The sequence below is a fragment of the Rhineura floridana genome, chromosome 3, assembly GCF_030035675.1.
Source record: "Rhineura floridana isolate rRhiFlo1 chromosome 3, rRhiFlo1.hap2, whole genome shotgun sequence".
Taxonomy (NCBI): Eukaryota; Metazoa; Chordata; class Lepidosauria; order Squamata; family Rhineuridae; genus Rhineura; species Rhineura floridana.
In genome coordinates, this window is record NC_084482.1 from 1,036,883 (window position 1) to 1,057,818 (window position 20,936).

Here is a 20,936-nt window from a genome sequence, read left to right on the forward strand (position 1 = left end):
AGTCTCAGTAGCTTGTAGCAACTCTATTGGTATGCCATCTGTTCCTGGTGATTTGTTTCTTCCAAGTGTTTTAAGAGCAGCTTTCACCTCACATTCTAAAATTTCTGGTTCTTCATCATATGGTTCCTCCGTGAATGAATCTGTCATCCTAATTTATTATTATTTATTTATTACTGGCATTTGTTAGTCACTTTTTTTCAACAGTAGAACTCAAAGCGACTTACAACAATCCGGTTTTAGGCCTGGGTTTGGTACCGAAACAGCCTTGGTCGCCCTGTATGATGACCTTTGTTGGGAGAGGGACAGGGGGAGTGTGACCCTGTTGATTCTCCTTGATCTCTCAGCTGCTTTTGATACCATCGACCATGGTATCCTTCTGGGAAGGCTCACGGAGTTGGGAGTTGGGGGTATTGCTTGGCAGTGGCTCCGCTCCTACTTGGTGGGTCGTCAACAGAAGGTAGTGCTTGGGGAACACTGCTCGACACCCTGGACTCTCCATTGTGGAGTCCCACAGGGATCGGTACTGTCCCCCATGCTTTTCAACATCTATATGAAGCCGCTGGGTGCGGTCATCAGGAGTTTTGGAGTGCGTTGTCACCAGTACGCTGATGACACGCAACTCTATTTCTCCTTTGCATCTTCCTCAGGTGAGGCTGTTAACGTACTAAACCGTTGCCTGGCCGCGATAATGGATTGGATGGGAGCTAACAGACTGAAACTTAATCCAGACAAGACTGAGACGCTGTTAGTGAGTGCCTTTTCTGCCGAGATGGTGGATGTTCACCCTGTTCTGGATGGGGTTACACTCCCCTTGAAAGAACAGGTTCGTATCTTGGGAGTTCTTTTCGACCCTTCCCTGTCTCTTGAGGCTCAGGTAGCCTCAGTGGCACGGAATGCTTTCTACCATCTCCGATTGGTAGCCCAGCTACGTCCCTATCTGGACAGTGACGACCTCGCCTCAGTCGTTCATGCTCTGGTAACTTCTAGATTGGACTACAGCAATGCGCTCTACGTTGGGCTGCCCTTGAAGATAGTTCGGAAACTACAGTTAGTCCAGAATGCAGCTGCCAGATTGTTGACGCGGACCAGAAGGTCCGCTCATATAACACCTGTTCTGGCCCGTCTGCACTGGCTTCCTATTTGTTTCTGGGCTAGATTCAAAGTGCTGTTTTTGACCTATAAAGCCTTACACGGCATGGGACCGCAATACCTGGTGGAGCGCCTCTCCCAATATGAAACTACCCGTACACTGCGCTCAACATCTAAGGCCCTCCTCCGAGTACCATCCCATCAAGAAGCTCGGAGGATGGTGACTAGAAATAGGGCCTTTTCAGTTGTGGCTCCCGAACTGTGGAATGGTCTCCCCGATGAGGTGCGCCTGGCGCCGACGCTGCTATAAAGTGTGTTTTTACAGTATTTTATTACTATGTTGTATTCTGGATGTTGTTTGGTTCTTGTATTGTTTGTGTGTTTTTGTTTTTTGAGTTACTATATTTATTGTATTTATATATTGTGCCTGCTTTTACCTTTTATGTACACCGCCCAGAGAGCCTTCGGGCTTAGGGCGGTATATAAATTAAATTAAATAAATAAAATAAATAAAGCAAAAACACAATAATTGAAATAACTTGTAGCAAGAGCAAACAATTGCAAAACAATTTCTAACAAAATAATACAACCATAATAAAAAATAACAAATAGCAAATATTAGAATACAAGAATTAATACCACAATATAAATATTTTTTTATTTATTGAATTTATTAGTTGCCCATCTGGCTGGCTGTCCAGCCACTCTGGGCGATGTACAAAATAGGCATACAATCCCTAGACATTAAAAATCTAAAAACAATGAAGATAAAATCTAGCCCACCCCAAAAGCCTGCCTGAAGAGCCAGGTCTTCAAGGCCCGGTGGAAACTCATCATGGAAGGGGCATGGCGGAGATCATTTGGGAAGGAGTTCCACAGGGTGGGGGCCACAACTGAAAAAGCCCTCTCTCTAGTCCTCACCAGTTTGGCTGTTTTGACTGATGGGATGGAGAGAAGGTCTTTTGAGGCTGATCTTGTTGGGCGGCGTAACTGATGATGCTGGAGGTGCTCCTTTAGATAGACTGGGCCAAAACCGTATAGGGATTTAAAGGTCAAAACCAACACCTTGAATTGGGCCCGGTAAGCAACTGGTAACCAGTGCAGCTCTTTTAGCACTGGAGTTATGTGTTCACGCCGGCGGCTGCCTTTAATCAGGCGCACTGCTGCGTTCTGTACCAGTTGCAGCTTCCGGACCATTTTCAAGGGCAGCCCCACGTAGAGCGCATTACAGTAGTCTAGGCGAGAGGAGACCAGGGCATGTACCACCGATGGGAGCAGATGATTGGGAAGGTAGGGGTGTAGCCTCCGTATCAGATGGAGTTGATACAACGCTGCCCGACTCACAGCCAAAACCTGAGCTTCCATAATATAATATAACATATAATAGAAGGACACATTACCCACCAGTCAGTACTGCCAAAGTCGAAAAAGAATTAAAGCATCCTTGCATCTCTTTTATAGAGTTCTTCAGTGTATTGCTTCCATCTTCCTTTTATTTCATCTCGGTCAGTCAATGTGTTCCCCTGTTGATTATTCAACATCCCTACTCTTGGTGTAAATTTCCCTTTCATTTCTCTAATCTTTTGGAATAGGGTTCTTGTTCTACCTTTTTTGTTGTCCTCTTCTATTTCCACACAGTAACTATTGTAATAATTCTCTTTGTTCCTACGTACTAGTTCTCTTTGTCCCTATGTACTTGTTGCTGTATTGTTGCATTTAGGGTTCTGACCGTATTTCTATCACCTGTTGCTTTTGCTTTCCTTCTCTCTTTAACCATTTTAAGAGTTTCCTCAGTCATCCATTGAGGTCTTTCTCTCTTTTGAACGAGAGGTATTGTCTTTTTGCATTCTTCCCTGATAATGTCTCTGACTTCACTCCATAGTTGTTCTGGTTCTCTGTCAACTAAGTTTAAAGCCTCAAATCTGTTCCTTATTTGATCTTTATATTCTTCTGGGATGTTATTTAAATTGTATTTTGGCATTATGATTGCTTTGGTTATGTTAGGCTTGCTTAAACAAAAATATTTTTAGCAGGTGCTGAAAAGAGTACAATGAAGGCATCTGCCTAAAGTCAATAGTTCCAAAGAGTAGGTGCTGCCACACTAAAGGACTGATTTCTTTCAAGAGCAGAACAAGTACTGTGTGGAACCCGTAACATGGAAAGTATGCCTTGAACTTGGCCTGGTGGCAAATCAGCAACCAGTGCAGATTTCAGAGTAGAGATGTTATGTGCTGATAGGGTCTCACTCATGTCAGCAATTGTGCCGCAGCATTCTGTACTAACTGCAGTCCCAGGTCAGGTTGTGCTGCATAGGGATTTCTGTGACCTCGACTGACCGGCTTCCAGGATTTTTTTAGTTTTGGTTAGGAACCCTGACTGGTTGCTGGATGCTGAGTTTTCTGCCTTACTCACAGGAATTTTGTTGTGGTTGGTATGGTATTGTATTTAGGAAATCATCACTGTCTTTTATTTTTCTTTTCTATTTGCATTTCGTTTACCTTTAATCTCACTCTCTTTCATCCATAGAAGCAACAACAGTGGTTCCATGTGCTCAGGTCAACCCCCTTAAACCCACTGATGATGCACCTTGTTGGCTGCATGATGGTTTGTTTCTTGCCCAATAGTGGTAAAAGAGAATTCACATACTGGGAAGCATGGCTGTAACTGTTGTTGTTCCCAAGCTGCTGCCTGTGAAGGTAGACCAAACCATGTGTGTTTTCTTTCTGTCCATTATTACTCACTGGAATTGGGTTGGCTGTCAAAGTTTATAGTAGCCCATAGGGTAGACAGAAAAGGGTAGAGAATCTTCTTACTCTTACTCATTTCTCAAACCTCTTTCTAAAATGAAGGGTCAAATCTGTAAAGAAGTTTGTAGTAGCCATGTTAAAAAGTAGGAGCAGGTCAGTCCAGCTAGGGGGTTGCCAACACTGCTTTGATATGGATATCTTTGCAGAGGATCCCTAGTCAAGCCTTACCAACAGCACAATCCTAACCATATATACTCAAAAGTAAGTGCTATTTAGTTCCATGGGGCTTAGTCCCTTAGTGTGTGTGTTAGGATTGCCAGCTTCAGGGGCATCCATCTTTACTCCTAAGTGTTCCCATCTAACATCTCCACAACACAAGGCTCCTTTCTTCATACAATGGCCTTCTGGTGACTGGCCTACTGACTGATGGCACTTAAATCCTTCTTGCCAGAAGCAAGTAGGCCAGATTAACTGTTCCTTACCTATCTTAATTTCCAATCAGATAAATGTTTTTGTTTGAATTGTGGGCTCCGAGCAACTGTGGTTGATGCTTAATGTATCATGCTTAATGACTTCACTCGGGCCTGACCTTGTGACATTACTCCGGCCCACCCCATGACATCACTATGGCGTGCCCCTGGAATCTCAGGGTTTGGGATGCTTCTGACATGGCAACCCTAGGTGGTAGTGACAGGCAGCCATTTTAATTTCCTGCAATGCCCCAATGTGCCTGACATAGTGTTTCTCTTAGGCATTGTGGGAGGTTAAAATGGACACTCTCTGCTGCCATGTAACCTTGAGGCCAGGAGCCAAACAAAACAGGAGGGGAGCCATCAGAGGGGCCCATTAAACCTGGTGAGCCCTGACAACCATTCACGTATAAAGACATTTTAAAGCATGACTAAAGTTAAATTAAGGGTACTAGTTATTAACAGACTTGTTTGCTTACTTGAGAATTATATTGGATCTCCTTGCCTGCTATACTCACCCTGTTTCAGTTCTCTCATTGCTGGCTATCTTTTTCTTTCTTTCTTTTGTCATTTCCTCACTTATTTCCCCCCCCCCACAATCTCACCATTTTATATTGCATTTTTGCACAAGTTGTATGTGTTGTGCTTTCAGGGGCTCAGGAGGAAGACTTCATGAGGATTTGGCCAGAAAACCCTGTGGTGCCATTTGGAGGCTTCATTGTATTAAACTTCAGCGCCAATTGTGAGAACATTGCAGTGGAGACCAGCTTAAGCAAGGTTCCTGCAGGGGACGGGCCTTCTTGGAAAGCCTTCAATTTTACCAGTGTCACCCACTGGGAACCACAAATATTGTGCCATGCTGACTGTGAGAAAGGAAAGGCAAAATTTCAGACAGTAGTCATCACAGTTTACCGTAAGTCATATTGTGCCTGGGATGCAGAGAAAAAATCATTTCCAGAGCTGAGATAAAGAGAAAAACAGAACATTAATCCTTTTGTTCTTCCATCACCTTTAACATATATTAACAAATGAAGATTTATAACTTTTTAATCTGTTCTAGGAGCTCCAAAGCGTGTAGAGTTGGATCCATTACCAACAATGGAAGTGGGTGAGGAGTACAATGTGACATGCCGGGTTTTCAATGTTGCTCCCATCCGAAACCTCACCGTGACCCTGTGTAAAGGGAACGAGGAGCTCCACAAGAAGACCTTTGAGGACCACAATAATCCCGAAGCCAGTGACGTTGTGGTGACTCACAGCATAACTGCTCAGCAGGACAACCACAGGGAGGAAATCACCTGCCATGCAGCCCTGGATATGAGGCCTGAAGGGCCCCTCTTTGAAAAGGCATCCCCCGACAAATCCTATAGTCAAAGCAGAGCTGTGTGTAAGTGACAGTACCAGGGAAATTTGTGGGTAGCCATGGCAGCAGACATCTTGTTTTGAGGTGTTAAGGCAGGCTTCTGTGTAGTTTGGGGGGGGAGGAGCCTCCACAGCCTATGCAGCCTTCCTTCTGCCCTGATGAGGACCATAATCAGTGCTTCCCAAAAGTACAAATATTTCCAACAGCACTCAGTTTTCCATTCACCTTCTCCCCTCACTGACAAGTTGTTTGGCTGTTTCTGATAATGTGATATCATCTCAACTCTCTCAGCTGGAGTAAACTGAAAGTTGCATTCAAGTTTCAGATCTCTTGGTGAGTGAGTGGGTGGGTGAATACTAATTTACATATAATTGATGGTTCTTGTTAAAATCTGTTCCCACACACACAAGTAAATGAGGATTGAACAGAATTTTGTTTTAGTATTTTGCTATGATACGATGATGAAATGAATGCAATGTTGAATGAATAATGAAAGGACAGGACAGATACTTTGCCATCACAAGTAAAGTAGGTATTTCTTTTTTTTAAAAGTAATGAGCAAAAAAGTGGTAACACTGGATGCATTTATTTTGTTTCCATTCCTCCTGCCCTTCCACATCTTACCTCAGTGTGCTCAGACTTTTTGCTTCAGGCAACAGACTTCTAAACAACTTTGATTGTTATGCAAATGTGTGAGCCATTTCATTTAATGGATTAGCAAAACATAGGCATTAACATTAATGGAATAAATCTGCTATGATAAATAGCCCCAGTTCATTAAAGATATAAAGTTCACCAGGATTTCTTTTTTAAAAATGGTATCAACAAAAGCTGCTAGCTGCCGCAATATTGGCATCTGATCCTTGCATAGTGCAAATGATAGAATTACATCCAAATCCACACTCACATCTAAAGATAGCTGAATTCTTCATCATCCCTAGTCCTGATATTTACAGCAAAATACAAACAAACAAAAATGTTTGCCAATCCTGATAAATAACAACAAGAAAAAATAAGTATGTGCAGTTTCACAACTTTGGTATCTGTACTACCAACTCTCAGTTTAGCTTACCTGACAGGGCTGTTGTGAAGATACAAGGGGGGAGAGGTAGATAGTGTACAAAGAAGATACAAATATATAACAAGCAAGCAAGCGTTGTTGTTGTTTTAATTTATTATGCACCCTTCACCCTGAGGTCCCAGTTTAAAATACAGCATTAAAAACAATTAAAAACAACTTGAAATCACAAACAACACAAAAAATACGATGGGTCCTAAAAATATTCATCTCAGGTGTCAAAAGCCAGGGTAAATGGGTGTGTCTTCTTCATCATTGAAAACTGGCACCAGTGAGTTTGAGGGGTAGCCTGGTGGTGGCAATGGGTGGAGTTCTGGGCCTTCACCTGGCCACTCTCCAGTGTTGCTTTCTTAAGTACTCAAGTTTTGTCCTGATGTACAAGTCTGGAGGGGCCAGGCCAGGCCATTCTGGCAAGAACAGGCACACGGACTCCAAGCTCTGTTTGACAACTTCTTCACAGACAGGTTCAGTGGTGGGGCTGAGTACTGGCTGTCACTATTGGTGGGAGCAGCAGCTGGGGGCTCCCACCAAGCTTGCCCAGAAACCTTCAAACATGCGAAGCTGGGCTTGATGGGGAGGATGCAATCAACTCTGACAAGTACAATGTAGATCAGTGAGGTCACTACCAAAGGGAATTCAACCCATCCAGATCTTGGCAGGATAGTGGGGAGAGGAGAGGAAAACTCCCATTTTCCTCTGGAGCGGAAGCCCAACAGTCACTCTGACTACCTTTCCATTTTCCTTGCTTTACATGTCATTTCAGACCCTCCGGAGCAGGTGATAGTGGAGCTCCAGAAGTCTTCAACAGGCCAAAGTTGGCACTATGACCTGAAATGCCATGTTATACGGGTGGCCCCTCTGAGCAATCTCACTGTGACCTTCTTTAAAGGGACAGAGAGGCTGATTTCACGGAAACTCTGGAACTATACCAAGGCTGAACGTGCAAACGTTACAGTCATTCACCCTATTGTCCTTCAGCCAGGGGACTATGGGAAGGAGGCTACTTGTCACGTGACCCTGGATGTTAGCCCGCACAAGGAGCCCTTCACTGCTACATCCCACAAGTTGGAGCTCAAGGCAGCTGGTGAGTTTGCAGTTATAAACCCACCCCCCTCGCTGTTTCTTTTCTAAAGATTTTTCTGTACATCTGGAACCCTTAGGGTTTTCCCACGCCTTCTGATACCTTCATCACATGTAAGGATGGTGCCATGTGGGATATACAAGTATCAGCACTCAAAGAGTGAGTTCACTAATAGTACATAGCAGGGGTTCCCCAACTGTAGTCTGCAGACCACCAGTGCTCCACGAGCATGGCCACAGAGGGAGGGCTGTGATGATTAAAGGAGGATAGGTAGGACTACAAGACCAGCAGTGTCTGTTAGAGATTCCACACACACCCCAAATATAGCACAGCTTATATTTCCTCTATTCTAATCCCCCCCAAATTATTGAAAATCTTAACCTTTGCCCAGATAATCTAAGGCCAAGTGAGTGAGGCTTCACTCCTATCCCCCAATGTATTCACTTGTTGTGCAACATAGACGAGAGGTTGCACACACCTCTGGCCTGCTGAGACCTTCTGTTTTGCTCAATGATCCTGCTCTGACTCCTTTCCTCTCAGAGCCTCCTCCTCCTCCTTTCCATTGACATTCTCTCCCTGTCTTCCTCCGTTCTACTCCCAGTGGTCACTGGTGCCCTAGTCCAAGCCAGAAAGTTTCCTAACTGTGACACAGTGGGTCATATATGCAAATGTGTGCAGTGCCCTATATGTACCACTGGGACTGGGATACTGGTGGTCTCTTGTGGCACCAAATGTACATGCTGCAGTAGATCAAAGAGGGGGCCTCAACCCATTGCGGGCTTAAAACAGGCGCCTATGACTGACCACATGTTTGACAAAACTTGGCTTCAGATGCAGTTATGGCTGTCATCACCAAATAATTAACCTACACAAAGCACTGCCCCAAATAAGGGATGGACAAATTTGTCAATTTTTGTTTCTCTCAGTTTATCATTTGTTCTAATACTCTTTTAAAGCCTTCCAAGTTGGTGGCCATCAACACATCTTGGGAAGCCTATCAACACATCTCTATTTTGTCTATCTAAGAGGAGGTCTTTTTGTGAATCTTCCCTAACTCACTCAAATATTGTTGCCTGAAACCTGAGGTGGCAGCCTTGCAAGATGTACCAGTCCACTATAGGTTGACTGAGAAAATCAATATAGGTTGTGGTCTGTTTCTCAAAATAGAGAAATAGATCAAATGTGGTGAATTCAGAATGCATTACATACAGCTGGCTATGAAGCAATGGGGTCATCTGGTTGCCAGGCCTCATGGCCAAGTCACTTTTCAGTGCAGAATATAACTTTTCAGGTATTGAAAGTTGATGATGAGGTGTAATCTGATGTTTGCCTTATTGCACAGTTAGCAATAAGATGCTCTGAACTAAGTCACTGCACATTCAGAGCAAAGTTCGTGGGATATAAAGTGACCCTTGAATTGCCTCTGGTTTTACACAGACTGCTGTTTGGGAAGTGTGAACGCCAATTTGTTGAACACATTTGAACTGAAGTATACACTTTGCTCATTAATGTTCTAGAAAACCATGACCTAGCTGGGTGATATGATAAATGTATTTGTGGTTTTTCTGTCCCTTGGATCTAGATCACAATACATTACTGTTATCTTTATTGATTTTGGGAACACCCCCCTTCTACTACTTTTTCTCTCTCTTTTTGTTTTGTTTATTTCTCTTTTCACTTTCAGAAACCTATAGGGCTGTAACTGTGGCTGCTTCTGCAGTAGCCACACTAGCTTTTGTGCTGGTGGGCTTTGTCATCTACTATCTGGTCTGGGCACATGGAGGCTCTAAATAAGAGGACCGAGAAGGGCAGAACAAATGTGAAGCCAAATGAGTAAAAAAACGCTTTGTGTCGCGATTCAGACTACCACAGAACACCTGTTTCATGAACATCTTGTATAAAGACAAGAAGCAATTGTGAAGAATTTTTTGTACATGGAAAAGTACCTTGAACATTAAAAAAAAATTGAGTCACAATAAGACCTGGTCTTGAGCCCATGGAAGATGGGATGAAAATTGTCAGGTCCCCATAGCATTCTTTTCCCCCACTTCCCTTTTCCTTCTGCTTGTGGTGCAGCAATCAGATGTCTTAGTGCCACTGTGGCTGATAGGTGTATTTTTAATGTATGTGGTGAGGGCTGCCATCCATTCATAGCTTTTAAGGAATGCTGATATTTCAGAAGCTTTGTTTACAACAGGGATGACAAATCTGTGGCCCTCCAGAAGTTGCTGGACTACAATTCCCATCATGCCTGACCATTGACCATGCTGACTAGGGTTCATGGGAGCTGGAGTCTAACAACATCTGGAGAGTCACTATCCCTGATTTATAAGTAGAAAACATACAATGGGCAGTAATTGTCCATATTTTCTGAAAATACATCCCAATAGACAACAACACATTTTAGAGAAATAAATCACAGATGATGTAAAATAAATTACAGATGATATATTCACTCCTTCGCTACACTGACAATGCAATTCTGTACTACTCTGAAGTACACCCCACTGAGTTCACTGGGACTACTCATACTCATACATTGCAGCCTGAATTGAACAATTTATCTACACTGATAGAGCAAGCTATGTCTCAGATTGACATTGAGTCACTTTGATACCAAATAAGGAAGTCTTAGAACAAATATGAACCAGAAAGGAAAATAGGCAATTTTTTACTAGGAGAAAAATATCTGTCTCTTGAAGGAATCCTTGTACACCTCCCCAGAGTAAAGAAACAAGGAAAATGCAAGGAGCTTTTCTATGTCCTAAGTGTCTTGTCCCACTAATGCAGTGGAGGAGGAGGAGGAGGAGGAGGAGGAGGAGGACTACCTGCCCTTCACCATAAGGTCCCAGGGCAGGTCACAGCAATTTAGCCAGGAGGTTAGACTATGATACTGCTGCCACGACTAGAACCTTCTTTGTCCTAGTAGTTTGCTAGCTTCTTAAGAGTCTAGGCGGGAGTGCTCCACTCAAAGACAGACCCAATCATGATGTGGCTGAAGTCTCTGCCTCCAGGCAGCAAATCTGGTGTGCACTTTGGAGTTCCACCGTAGGCAGCAACATGATTTGAGCCAGCCCTGGCAGATGGCTTCTGCAAGCAAGGCAAGCATGATGCCAAATTCCTTCTAAAAAATATCAGCTTCCAACTCTCAAGGGTGTGCCAGCAGCTTCACCACTCTCGACTTAAGCACCGATTAAGACTAAGGAGAAAGAACCAAGACCGTGTAATACTGTTGTTGGAAGATTTTGGCCAGTGTGTTCTCAAACCTCCTCAGTGAAGCCACAGTTTTTTATTATTGTATTTTACTATTACATTTATATCCCACCTTTCCTCCAAGGAGCTCAAATTGGCATACACAGTCCTTCCCTTTCCTGTTTTATTTCCACAACAACCTTGAGAGGTAGGTTAGGCTGAGAAACAGTGATTGCCCCAAGGACACCCAGTGAGTTTCATGGCTGAGTTTGGATTTGAACCCTGGTCTTCCAGTTCCTAGTCCTACACTCTAACCAGGACACCACATGGGTGTAGGGCATCACTGAGAGCTGTGACATCCCACCATCATCTGGAGCCATGCATAATGAATACACTGGAAAGTAGGAACCTCTGTTTCCAAAGCTGTGGAACTTAAAGGAAAAGCTTTTTTCAGAATTGTTGGGCTTCTTGTTTGTTTGCATATTCCAAAATTCCAGTTTGTTTGCATATTACAAAAGTATTACAGCACAGGATTAGCAAGAAATCCACACACAGCTCATCCCATCTGATGGTCTTCCATGCAGGTTTTTCACTGTGTGCACAGGTGGTGGGAAGACTCCAATTGGTTGCAGCTCCTCAGTATGACATCATGTACATGCTTGCAGCAAAAACAAAAAACTGCTCACCTGTTACAACCTACATGTGGGTTTCACTCATCCCTTCAACCAAAGCTCTGCGGTGTAGAAAGTTTGCAAGGTGTTGCATTAGCCTTAGCAATAAAAGATTAATAAAGGTCCTTTTCAAAGAAAGAGGGGGGATATATTATTATTCCACTTTGATGTGTCATGAGTGCAATTCTCCTATTCTCCAAAGCATTTTAGATGTTATTAAAAGTGTGTAAGCAAATGGGCTAACAACTCAGAGTCACGTCTTTAGCCCTTGTATGTCTGTCTACTTGTTTGATTTTTAAAGCAGGTGTGACTATGGTAGGGCTTAACCCATTGCTCTACCACAGTCCTGATCCAGTTTGGGGGGGGGCCTCACTTGCTACTTATTTTAAAAAACAAATGCATGCAAGGGCTAAAACTGTGAATAACATCATGTCTGGTAGTCTGGTGTGCCCTCGCTTATTAAGAGCTCATGGGAAAGAGTTGCTAGCCCCACAGCATGGGCAAGGAGGTGGGGGAGAAAGTGATAAACAGAAAAGAAAGAGGAGATTACAGATAAAAGATGCTTACACAGCGTCTGCTTGGCACAGTTATCACCTTGGCACATAGAAAGAGAGCACCAGGTTTGTGCTTAAAGAGGACGTACACACACACACACACACACATGTGTGCTTCTGTTGTTGTTGTTGTGGGCTGAAAGGAGACCAAGGTGGGATTGACAGGGAAGGAGTCACGACTGAAGGCATGAGGCTGCAGAGGCAGAGACAGCACTCAGCCCCTTATTCTCTTTGTTACTAAGGTACAGTTTGTGGTGCTTGCTTTTGAGTCATTGTGTGCGTGAATCATGCTCATGCTGCCTTGAATAGGTCGAGGGCCACCTCCGCCAGGGCATGATAGAAGTGGCACTGCGGGGCATAAAATCTGGAAGAAGGCCTGTGTCTTGGAGGCACTCTGGAGTCTGGTGGGAAGGGAGTTTGGGGGAGAGATGTCAAAGGAAACAGACAAGGGGGACTGTGGGTCAGCACGAAAAGAGAGCGAAGATGACGGAATTTTGCAATGGCAGTTTTGCATGTTCATTCTACACACACACACACACACACACACACACAAATACACACTTGCCTACCAGGATCACAGCATTTGGGGAAAATCTAAAAGGCCCTTTGACATGGAGCACAACTGTTGTGCTCTTATGCAGTTCCTATTTATTTCAATGGGGCTTGTGCAGAAAAATTTCCAGTGCAGCTTGTGCCCCAAAGATTGCTCTCACATGGGTAAGTATTAAAAGAAGCACACTCCAGCACATTACATGAACAAACTTAAACATGGATATTACTAGCAAGCAGTGGCACCTTGCTCTAAGACCACCTAAGCCAGAGTTAAGCCTCAGAATCTGGTTTCAGTGCCACAGCTCAGGCCAAGAATATGGAAGTATTGCATTTTGAGAATAGTTTTCCTACTAACACTTTACGATAGGGATGGGGAATCTGTGGTTCTCCAGATGTTGTTGGAGTCCTACTCCCAGCAGCCTGACCAGCATGGCCAATTGGGAATGATGGGAGCTGTACTTCAACAAACACTTGGAGGGCCATAGGTTCCCCATCCTTGCTGCACGATATCCAAACCCTGACTCATGCACCATCTTGGGATGTTAATACTCCTATTCTACAAGAGATACACAGGGATCTATCTATCTATCTATCTATCTATCTATCTATCTATCTATCTATCTATCTATCTATCTATCTATCTATCTATCTATCTATCTATCTATCTATCTATCTATCTATCTATCTATCTATCTATCTATATGAATTCCCAATATCCTACTCTTCCAGCAAGAAATGGAGGGGGGGTATGTGCACCATGGTGACCAGAAAGGCCTTAATTGGTACCTTTAAGCAGGAGCTCCAGACTCTGAATTTTCATTTATAAAAAGTAAGTCTCTAGCCCTCCTAGGAAAAAAAAAGTTATGAAGCAAAATGTGCAGGTACACTTCTAAGCAATTTAGAATCATAGAATCAGAGTTGGAAGGGGCCTATAAGGCCATCAAGTCTAGCCCCCTGCTCGATGCAGGAATCCATTTCTATGAAATGAACCAGCCTGGCTGTTCCTGCCTGTCAGTGTTTTTTACCAGTGCCTGCTGTGACTGATAAGGGAGTTGTTTGGACACCAGGCAATAAGAATTCCTGAGATCCTAAAGAATTTCTCTTTTCCCCTCCCCTTTAGTGCACTTTCCCTGTTTGGCCTTATTTTCTAGTAGTCCTGGAGTCTCCTTAGTTTGTCCTTCCTTTTTTCCTAGCAACCAGGATGCCTCTTTCCTGTGTCTTCTGCTGTGCAGGAGCTGATGTCCAGCTATTCACCTAGAATTAATTGTATAGTTAACTTATAGTATAATGATATACATGTCTACTTCAGAAGTAAGTGTTTAATGGGGCTTACTCTCAGGTAAGTGGGTGCAAGATGGCACCCTAGGTTTTGGTTGCCTTGGATTGGCATTGGGGAAAACAGGGCTCTTGTGCCTTTAACAGCTGTATCTCCACAATCAGGACCAGCAGAACATAGCTGACTTCCCATGGTAGACATGAGGTTGACAGGGGTGAGTGGAGAAATAGAAGCAACAATGACTGTACTCTCTCTAATTTTGTGTTATGTCACGCCCATGGCAGCCATGTTGTTATGCTGTGCCCCATGGTAGCCATTTTGTAACTCGTTCCCTCAGCATTCTCTCAAAATTCAAAATGTACCCTGGTCCAAAAGGTTGGCAAGCCTTGCCCTGGGGTGACAAAGGGCAGTGAACAGGTTTAATCTACACTGACTCCAGTAGGGTTTCCAAGCAGGCTTCTTCATAGTCTGCTATATAAATGAATATATATAAAAAAATATTATGGACAAGGGCATTTCCCTAGTCTATAATAAATATAAAAGGCACTTTCCAACATATTATCACATTCTAACATGACTACACAAAAAATAGCTCTTGGGGCACAAATACACATTGCAAGGCAAACGAAAGGTTGCCTTTTAATGCTAATATAGGAGAGATTTGCAGGGATAAAAAAAAGGCCACCAGGAAGGAGGTACTTATTAGAGTTCCCCTGTGCACCAGTTCTCCCTTGTAACCTTTACCCAACAGTTTCCTCCCATTTTTTATCAAGGTGGAGGGGAGGCTTGGAGTGAGCTTGTAGGGGAGATTCGGCAGGCAAGAGAAAGGCTAAGCACCCTGCCTCCAGTTCCTACTCACTGATTCTCTCCTGCACATTTCTCCTCTGCCCCAAACTGCTACCAACAAAAACACATTTGGGAATCAAGGCAATAGGTAGTTCTGTCCTCAGAGTGGGGCTATCCAGAAGGAGGAATAAGGTCCTGTTGATTGGTTAGACTCCATCCTCAATGCTTCTGTCAACTGACATCCCTTTACTTCCTTCCATAAATAGGAAGCATAGGAAGCTGCTTTATACTGAATCAGATGGCTAGTCCACCTAGCTCCGTACTATCCTTACTGAGTGGCAGTGGCTCTCCTGGGTTTCAGGCAAGAGTGTTCTCCCAGCCCTCCCTGGAGACACTGGGGTTGAACCTGAACCTTCTGCATGCAGAGCGGATGCTCTTCCACTGAGCTCTGGCCCTTCCCAAAGTAAACATTAATTTCTAAGGTGAATAGTAATGAGCCATACTAAGAACAACCTAGCAACAGAGGAGGCAGAACCTGACATAGGGTAGGACAGCCATCATGGATAGGAGCAGGATGGAGAGAAGAAGTGTCCCTCATTCCCACTCTAAACAGGACACGGTGTCTTTTCTCTGGGGGTGTCGAAAGATTTCTGCCATGGCTTCAGTGAAGTTGGTATACTGCGTCAACACGGGGTCATTCTTGAGCAACAATGGGGTGGCCCATTGTTGGAAGTGGGGCAAGAGCAACTCCTGTTTTGTTCTTTTGTTTATGTTCCAGAGGGAAGATAGGGCTAGGGTCCTTCAGATGGATAGGCTTTGTTTACCTTTACTTGTGATGCTCTGACTGACTTCCGTTGTTAGACTGATAAGTCTTTAGGGAAGCTTACCTGCCCCTCCTCCTTCTGCCCTTTCCATTCCTTTGTCCTCCGGCTGTCCAGGAGAGAGGAGACATCCCTTTGTCTCTGCTCTCACTCCGAGCATGGGGCTGACTCCTACACCTGGGAGTTATGCCTCCAACTTAGCTAGTTAGTTAGAACTAGGTTTGCCTTTTCTATCTGCAATGTATTTCTCTAAATAAAGTAGCTTTTCTTATTTTACTAAGTCTCCAGTCTCAGTGATGCTGATGCAGGGTAATAGCCTGCTTTCTTAGGCAAACGCACGCACACGCTGGCACACTCACATTTCAACTTCTGCTGTTACTCTCTGCTGCTGTGGTGCTGCTTTTAAACGAAATCAAGCAACACAACTACACACAGCGCAACACCCATTGAGCAGCCTCTCTCTAGGAGGCTGATGACAAACGCCACCTTCAATGAGTCATTAGGGAATTCCCATTGCTGCACTCGCACGTAGAGCTCACACTGGGCTACAAACGTGATGAACTGCTCTAACTTTCCACCACTGATGTCTTGACTCGGGGTGCAGGCAGGGGCTGGACGGGGCCTTGTCCCTGCTGGATAGTATTCATCTGAGTCCCCAACTGCGTCACTTGGAGGTGCAAGGTCTGATTCTCGGTCCAAAGGGACTGGGTTTCAGTTCGAAGGCTCTGTAGTTCTGTTAACAAGGACTTGAAAGCTCTGGTAGCCCTCCTCTGCTCCGCCATTCACTTCCATTCCTTCTGTCATGGGGGTGTCGGTTGAAAGAGGTGGTGGCTGAGTCAAACTGTCCTGTCTGAAGTTGAGAGACTCGACAGCGCTTTCTCTTTTTATTAAAGTAATAGACAGTTGCAATGCAGAATGTCTCATAAAACTAGCTACTCTTTCTAGGAACTTAGTTCCTCTCTAGTGCTAGCTAAGCATGACTTCGCAGCTACAGATGTAGACTCAGCAACTGGGTTATCCCCCTGAGTCTTTTTAAATAGGTTGGGAGCATGCGCGCAAATGGAGGCTCCTCCCTAGTTGAGCCAATCGAATTTCCCACTTTGAGAGTCTTCAAGAGCAGGGCAAAGGTGGAGCTTTGGCCAGTCTTTCGTGGAGGGGGGCTGTTAACTGTCAGTTCAGGCATGGGCGGTGGAGGTGTTCCTGACTGGGAAGTGTCTGACGGGCCTGGCTGAGCTGCTGCACAGGGGGCTGGAATTGTGGGGGCTGTGGAGTCCAAGGCAGGGGTCGGGGCACCCTCTAAGTCCATTCCACTGCCAGCCCCCTCCCCAAGTGATTCATCCCAGTCCATGTCCTTATCCTCTGTCTCGCCCCCACCTGTCCACTTTTGCCCTGTGGGGGTCACAACAGGTGGCATCTGATTAGCTCTCTGCCACGCACACTGAGGTCAGAAATGTTTGAAATTAAACTGGTGGGTAACTAGAATCCTGGCTGCTAATGCCACTTTGCCATGGCACCACAGGGACATTATGGGGTTGTTGGGGGGGAGCGCTGACCTGTGCGTGGCCCTCTAGGCTGTACTACACCCATTCATCCAGCCCTAGTGGTGCCACTCCACAGACACAGCCGTGTACAAAATTAACCAGCCATCACTAGCATAACATGAAAAAAGAATACAATACCATTTTACTGCCCAATTTAGTGGAGTCCTCAAAAGCGGCATGCAGTGTGCATGGAACTCAGTTTATATTCTTTCTTTTGTTCCCCAAAACAATTCTATAGACTCCTGTCTAACGTAGCCTACGCCTTTTGGCAGCCAGCTAGCCACCCACCCACAGAGCATCTGGCCCTTATGCTGCATGTTCTTGCTGGGATGGAGGGGGTGCAAGCTCCTAGCAGCTATTGGTCCTCTGGCAGGTTGTCTCTCTCCCTGCTTCAGTAGCTGTCGGGCAACTGATAGATGGAATTCTGTCTGGAACTGTTAACAGCTGTCAGTCCAGTGTTGGGGGGAGGGGGACAGAGTGTCTTTCCCTTTCCTGATGGGGTTTTTGCTGAGAGGGACACACACTCAGCTCTTATTTCCTGCCCATTTCCAGCCTCTTTCTCGCCCCCTGCCCCCTGCCCCAGGCTTAACATGTATGCTGCCATTCCTAGCTGCAACTTCCCTTCCAACTCTCATTGTTTATTTCTCTTTTTTCTTCAGTTTCCTCTTTCCTTAATTTCACCAATCATCACTCCTGCTGATGAACAGACACCATTCCATGGACCACTGTAGTACAGCCTTCGCCAACCGGTACTCTCCAGATGTTTTGGACTACAGTTGTCATGAGAGCCAGCCGGCATGTAATTGTGTAGCTGTGGGAATGGCAAAAGCTGTAGTGGCTGAAATTGCCTCTGCAACACATCTATTAAACACAAAGAAGCCCTGTGGTTCGTCACATTTGATCTCCTCACGTGGGATTATGACTATAATTTAAACAGAAATACAGTGCATCTCACCATAGCAGAGAAGACTATGACCAAGTGGCCTATGTGGCTGCTCAATCTGCTGTGCAAGGCAACTAATTAACTGATAATGGGTAACTTCAAGCCCCCCCATCATTGATAGCTGGCTGATTCTCGTTGATCCTTCCTTTGTTTAAAGGCCTGCATGTATGCAGCCCCAGCAACTGTACTCATGCACTGTTGAACTAGGCCCTATAATAATTCTATGAACATTCAGTAGAAAGGGGTCGAAAACTGACTCCTGCCCGGGCCTAACTCATAATTTCTACGATGGAGGGTGAGGCTAAATTCAACCATCTCCCTTCCCCTGAGGAGCCTTGACAAAATATGTATTCAGCTCGCTGAAGGGAAAATCTGCATACTTGTGTCAAAATAACTCTACGAAAGGTACATACACCAGTAAATTTCCATCTGCTCATAACAGATATTCCTGCAGTATAACAGGGCCACTGTGTCTTTGTGTGTATGTGTGTGTTTTGCTGTATGTGTATGTATGTGTGTGCATGTTACAACAATTTATCTTTGAGTGTATCCAAGAGTATGCTTTTCAGCTGAAATTTGAAATAGCCTGTCTGCACCACCACTGCCCCCCCAAAAAAAAGACTTGGCTCTTTGGAACCATCTGGAGCCATCACATCACCCACATATGCCCAGACTGTTATTACTAAGACCCTCCTACAGGCTGCTGCTGCTGTTAGGAGGAACAATCTTTGCAGCCATTTGTCTCCAACCAGACTATAACAGCACACTCTTATGCAAGTTTACTCATATAATGTTGAAATGTATGAGGTTCAACTCCAACTTGGTGGGTTGAGGCTGCATGGGGTTAAAAAGGGTAGCTAGAGAGAGCTAGACCTCTTGCTGGTTGAGGCTATACCTATCCCTTTGATCCTGCCCTTCTCTTCCCTTCCTGCTAGACTGATAAGCAACAGGATGTTTGATCCCAGTTCCTTCCCGCCTCTCTCTGTGTTCTCTTTCTCTCGAGAGGGGAGCAGACATCTTCTCTTTGTCTCTCCTCTCAACCAGGATGAGGGCAAGTACTGGGACCAGTGCTCACTGCTCCAGCATAGCCAGTTAAGCTAGATCTAGAACTCTTTCCTATCAAGCATGTACTTCCAGAATAAAGTAGTTGTTTCTTATTTTAAAGCTTAAAGTCTCTGTCTGACTAATTTGCAGGGAAGGTAGAATCTTAGCAAAGATTCAAACACACACACAGCTCGCTCAATACTCTCCGGCAGCGCTATGCAACTCTGCTACGCCTCTCAATAGAGAGAAATTCCAACAGGTTATGGGCCCAGCCATGCAAATAGAGATTTGAGCAATTAAAGGAGCTATTGTGTTTGAATCAAGGAAGCTAAAATAGAGACCTTCAGAGTTTTTAGTCAGCGAAGAGTTGAGGCTTTTACTTCAGGATGGCCAGCATGACGGATCGGGTAGGTCTCAACAGACTGGAACCCGGAGGATGGAAGCTTTGGGAATTTCGCATGCTAAAACATCTAAAGCAACAGAAGCTGTTAGAAGTTATTACAGGATCGGAACCAGGAGAAGGTGCTTCTTGGGAGGAACAAAGAATTTGGACTGAGAAGGATGAAACGGTACAAGACCTCATCACTAAATATGTGAGTAATGTGCAGATTCCTCTGATTATGAATTCTAAAAATGCCAGAGAGATGTGGAAAACTCTTGAATCCCATCATAATCCGAAAAGCCAGGGACATCTAATTGCAATGTTAAGAAGTCTTATTAATCTGCAAATAAGGGGTGGTTCTTTTGAGGAACATCTTACTAAATTTATGGTGTTAATCCAAGGGATAGAAGAGGTGGGAACACAGCTGGACCAAAATGTACAGGTTGCATTATTTCTGGACTCTCTTCCAAAATATATAGAGACTTTCATACTTATAATGCAACAACAAAACAAAACTCTAAACGAGATTATTTCAGAAGTGAGAGAGCAGTTCTCTCAGAAAGCAGCTACAGAAAAAGGACAGCTCTCCTGTTTCCTAAGTAAAGAAGCTAGCAAAGAAGCTGCTGGACAGGCAGTCAGATGCAGATTTCAAGAACAAAGGGAATCCAAAGGTGTGAAAGCCAAGCGTTGCTATCTATACAATTCAGAAAAACACCTGAAAGACCAATGTGACAAGAAAGGGAAGCCTGAAAGAAATAAAGAATGTAAAGGGACAGAAAAGAAAAGTGAAAAGGGCTTTCAAGTAACTCATGTTGAAAAATGTTATGATGATGCAAAATTCTATGTTGACAGTGGAGCAAGCACTCATCTAATAAAAGAAAAAAAATTGTTTGAAGATTTAACCCCATATGAAGCCACAGTTAAATTGGCTGACTTGAGAGTCCTGCCCATAAAGGCACGGGGAGATGCTAAGCTCTTTTGCCAGACTCCAAGCGGCACTGAGGAAATTTATCTCAGGAATGCGCTCTGGACCCCAGGAATCTCAAACAATTTAATTTCTGTTAATGAAGCTACAGACAATGGGTGCTCCATGTTATTTGAACAAGATTCTTGCATAATTTCTAGAGATGGTGAAATTTTATGCACTGCTACCAAGCAAAAAGGCATGCATGAAGTGGATCAGAAAAGTCCACAAGCTAATCTTGTGAAAGGGCATAGAGACATTGCAAAGATAAATACCCTTCAAAGGAATAATTTAGTAAGAGGCATGAACCCTGCCAAGAAAAAGGGAGATGTACTTGCTGTGTTAAAGCAAAAGGGACCCAACCCAATTTTCCTGAGCAGAG

General features: G+C 44.3%; 1 protein-coding gene across 3 annotated transcripts in view; it reads left to right on the top strand.

The window, feature by feature from the left end:
• Window positions 1–18,933, top strand: part of LOC133379130 (intercellular adhesion molecule 3-like) — a 34,020-nt gene extending 15,087 nt beyond the window's left edge. Inside the window, exons 2-6 of one of the 3 annotated variants that reach the window (XM_061613753.1) lie at window positions 3,616–3,785; window positions 4,959–5,219; window positions 5,367–5,693; window positions 7,511–7,831; window positions 9,513–11,828. In XM_061613753.1, coding sequence (XP_061469737.1) covers window positions 4,979–5,219; window positions 5,367–5,693; window positions 7,511–7,831; window positions 9,513–9,622 — 999 coding nt within the window. In that variant the 5' untranslated portion in view covers window positions 3,616–3,785; window positions 4,959–4,978 and the 3' untranslated portion in view covers window positions 9,623–11,828. Of the gene's footprint in view, window positions 1–3,615; window positions 3,786–4,958; window positions 5,220–5,366; window positions 5,694–7,510; window positions 7,832–9,512; window positions 11,829–17,880 lie in introns of those variants that run through there. The other 2 variants (XM_061613750.1, XM_061613749.1) reach the window with 2 other exon arrangements.
• The last annotated feature ends 2,003 nt before the right edge of the window (window positions 18,934–20,936 follow it).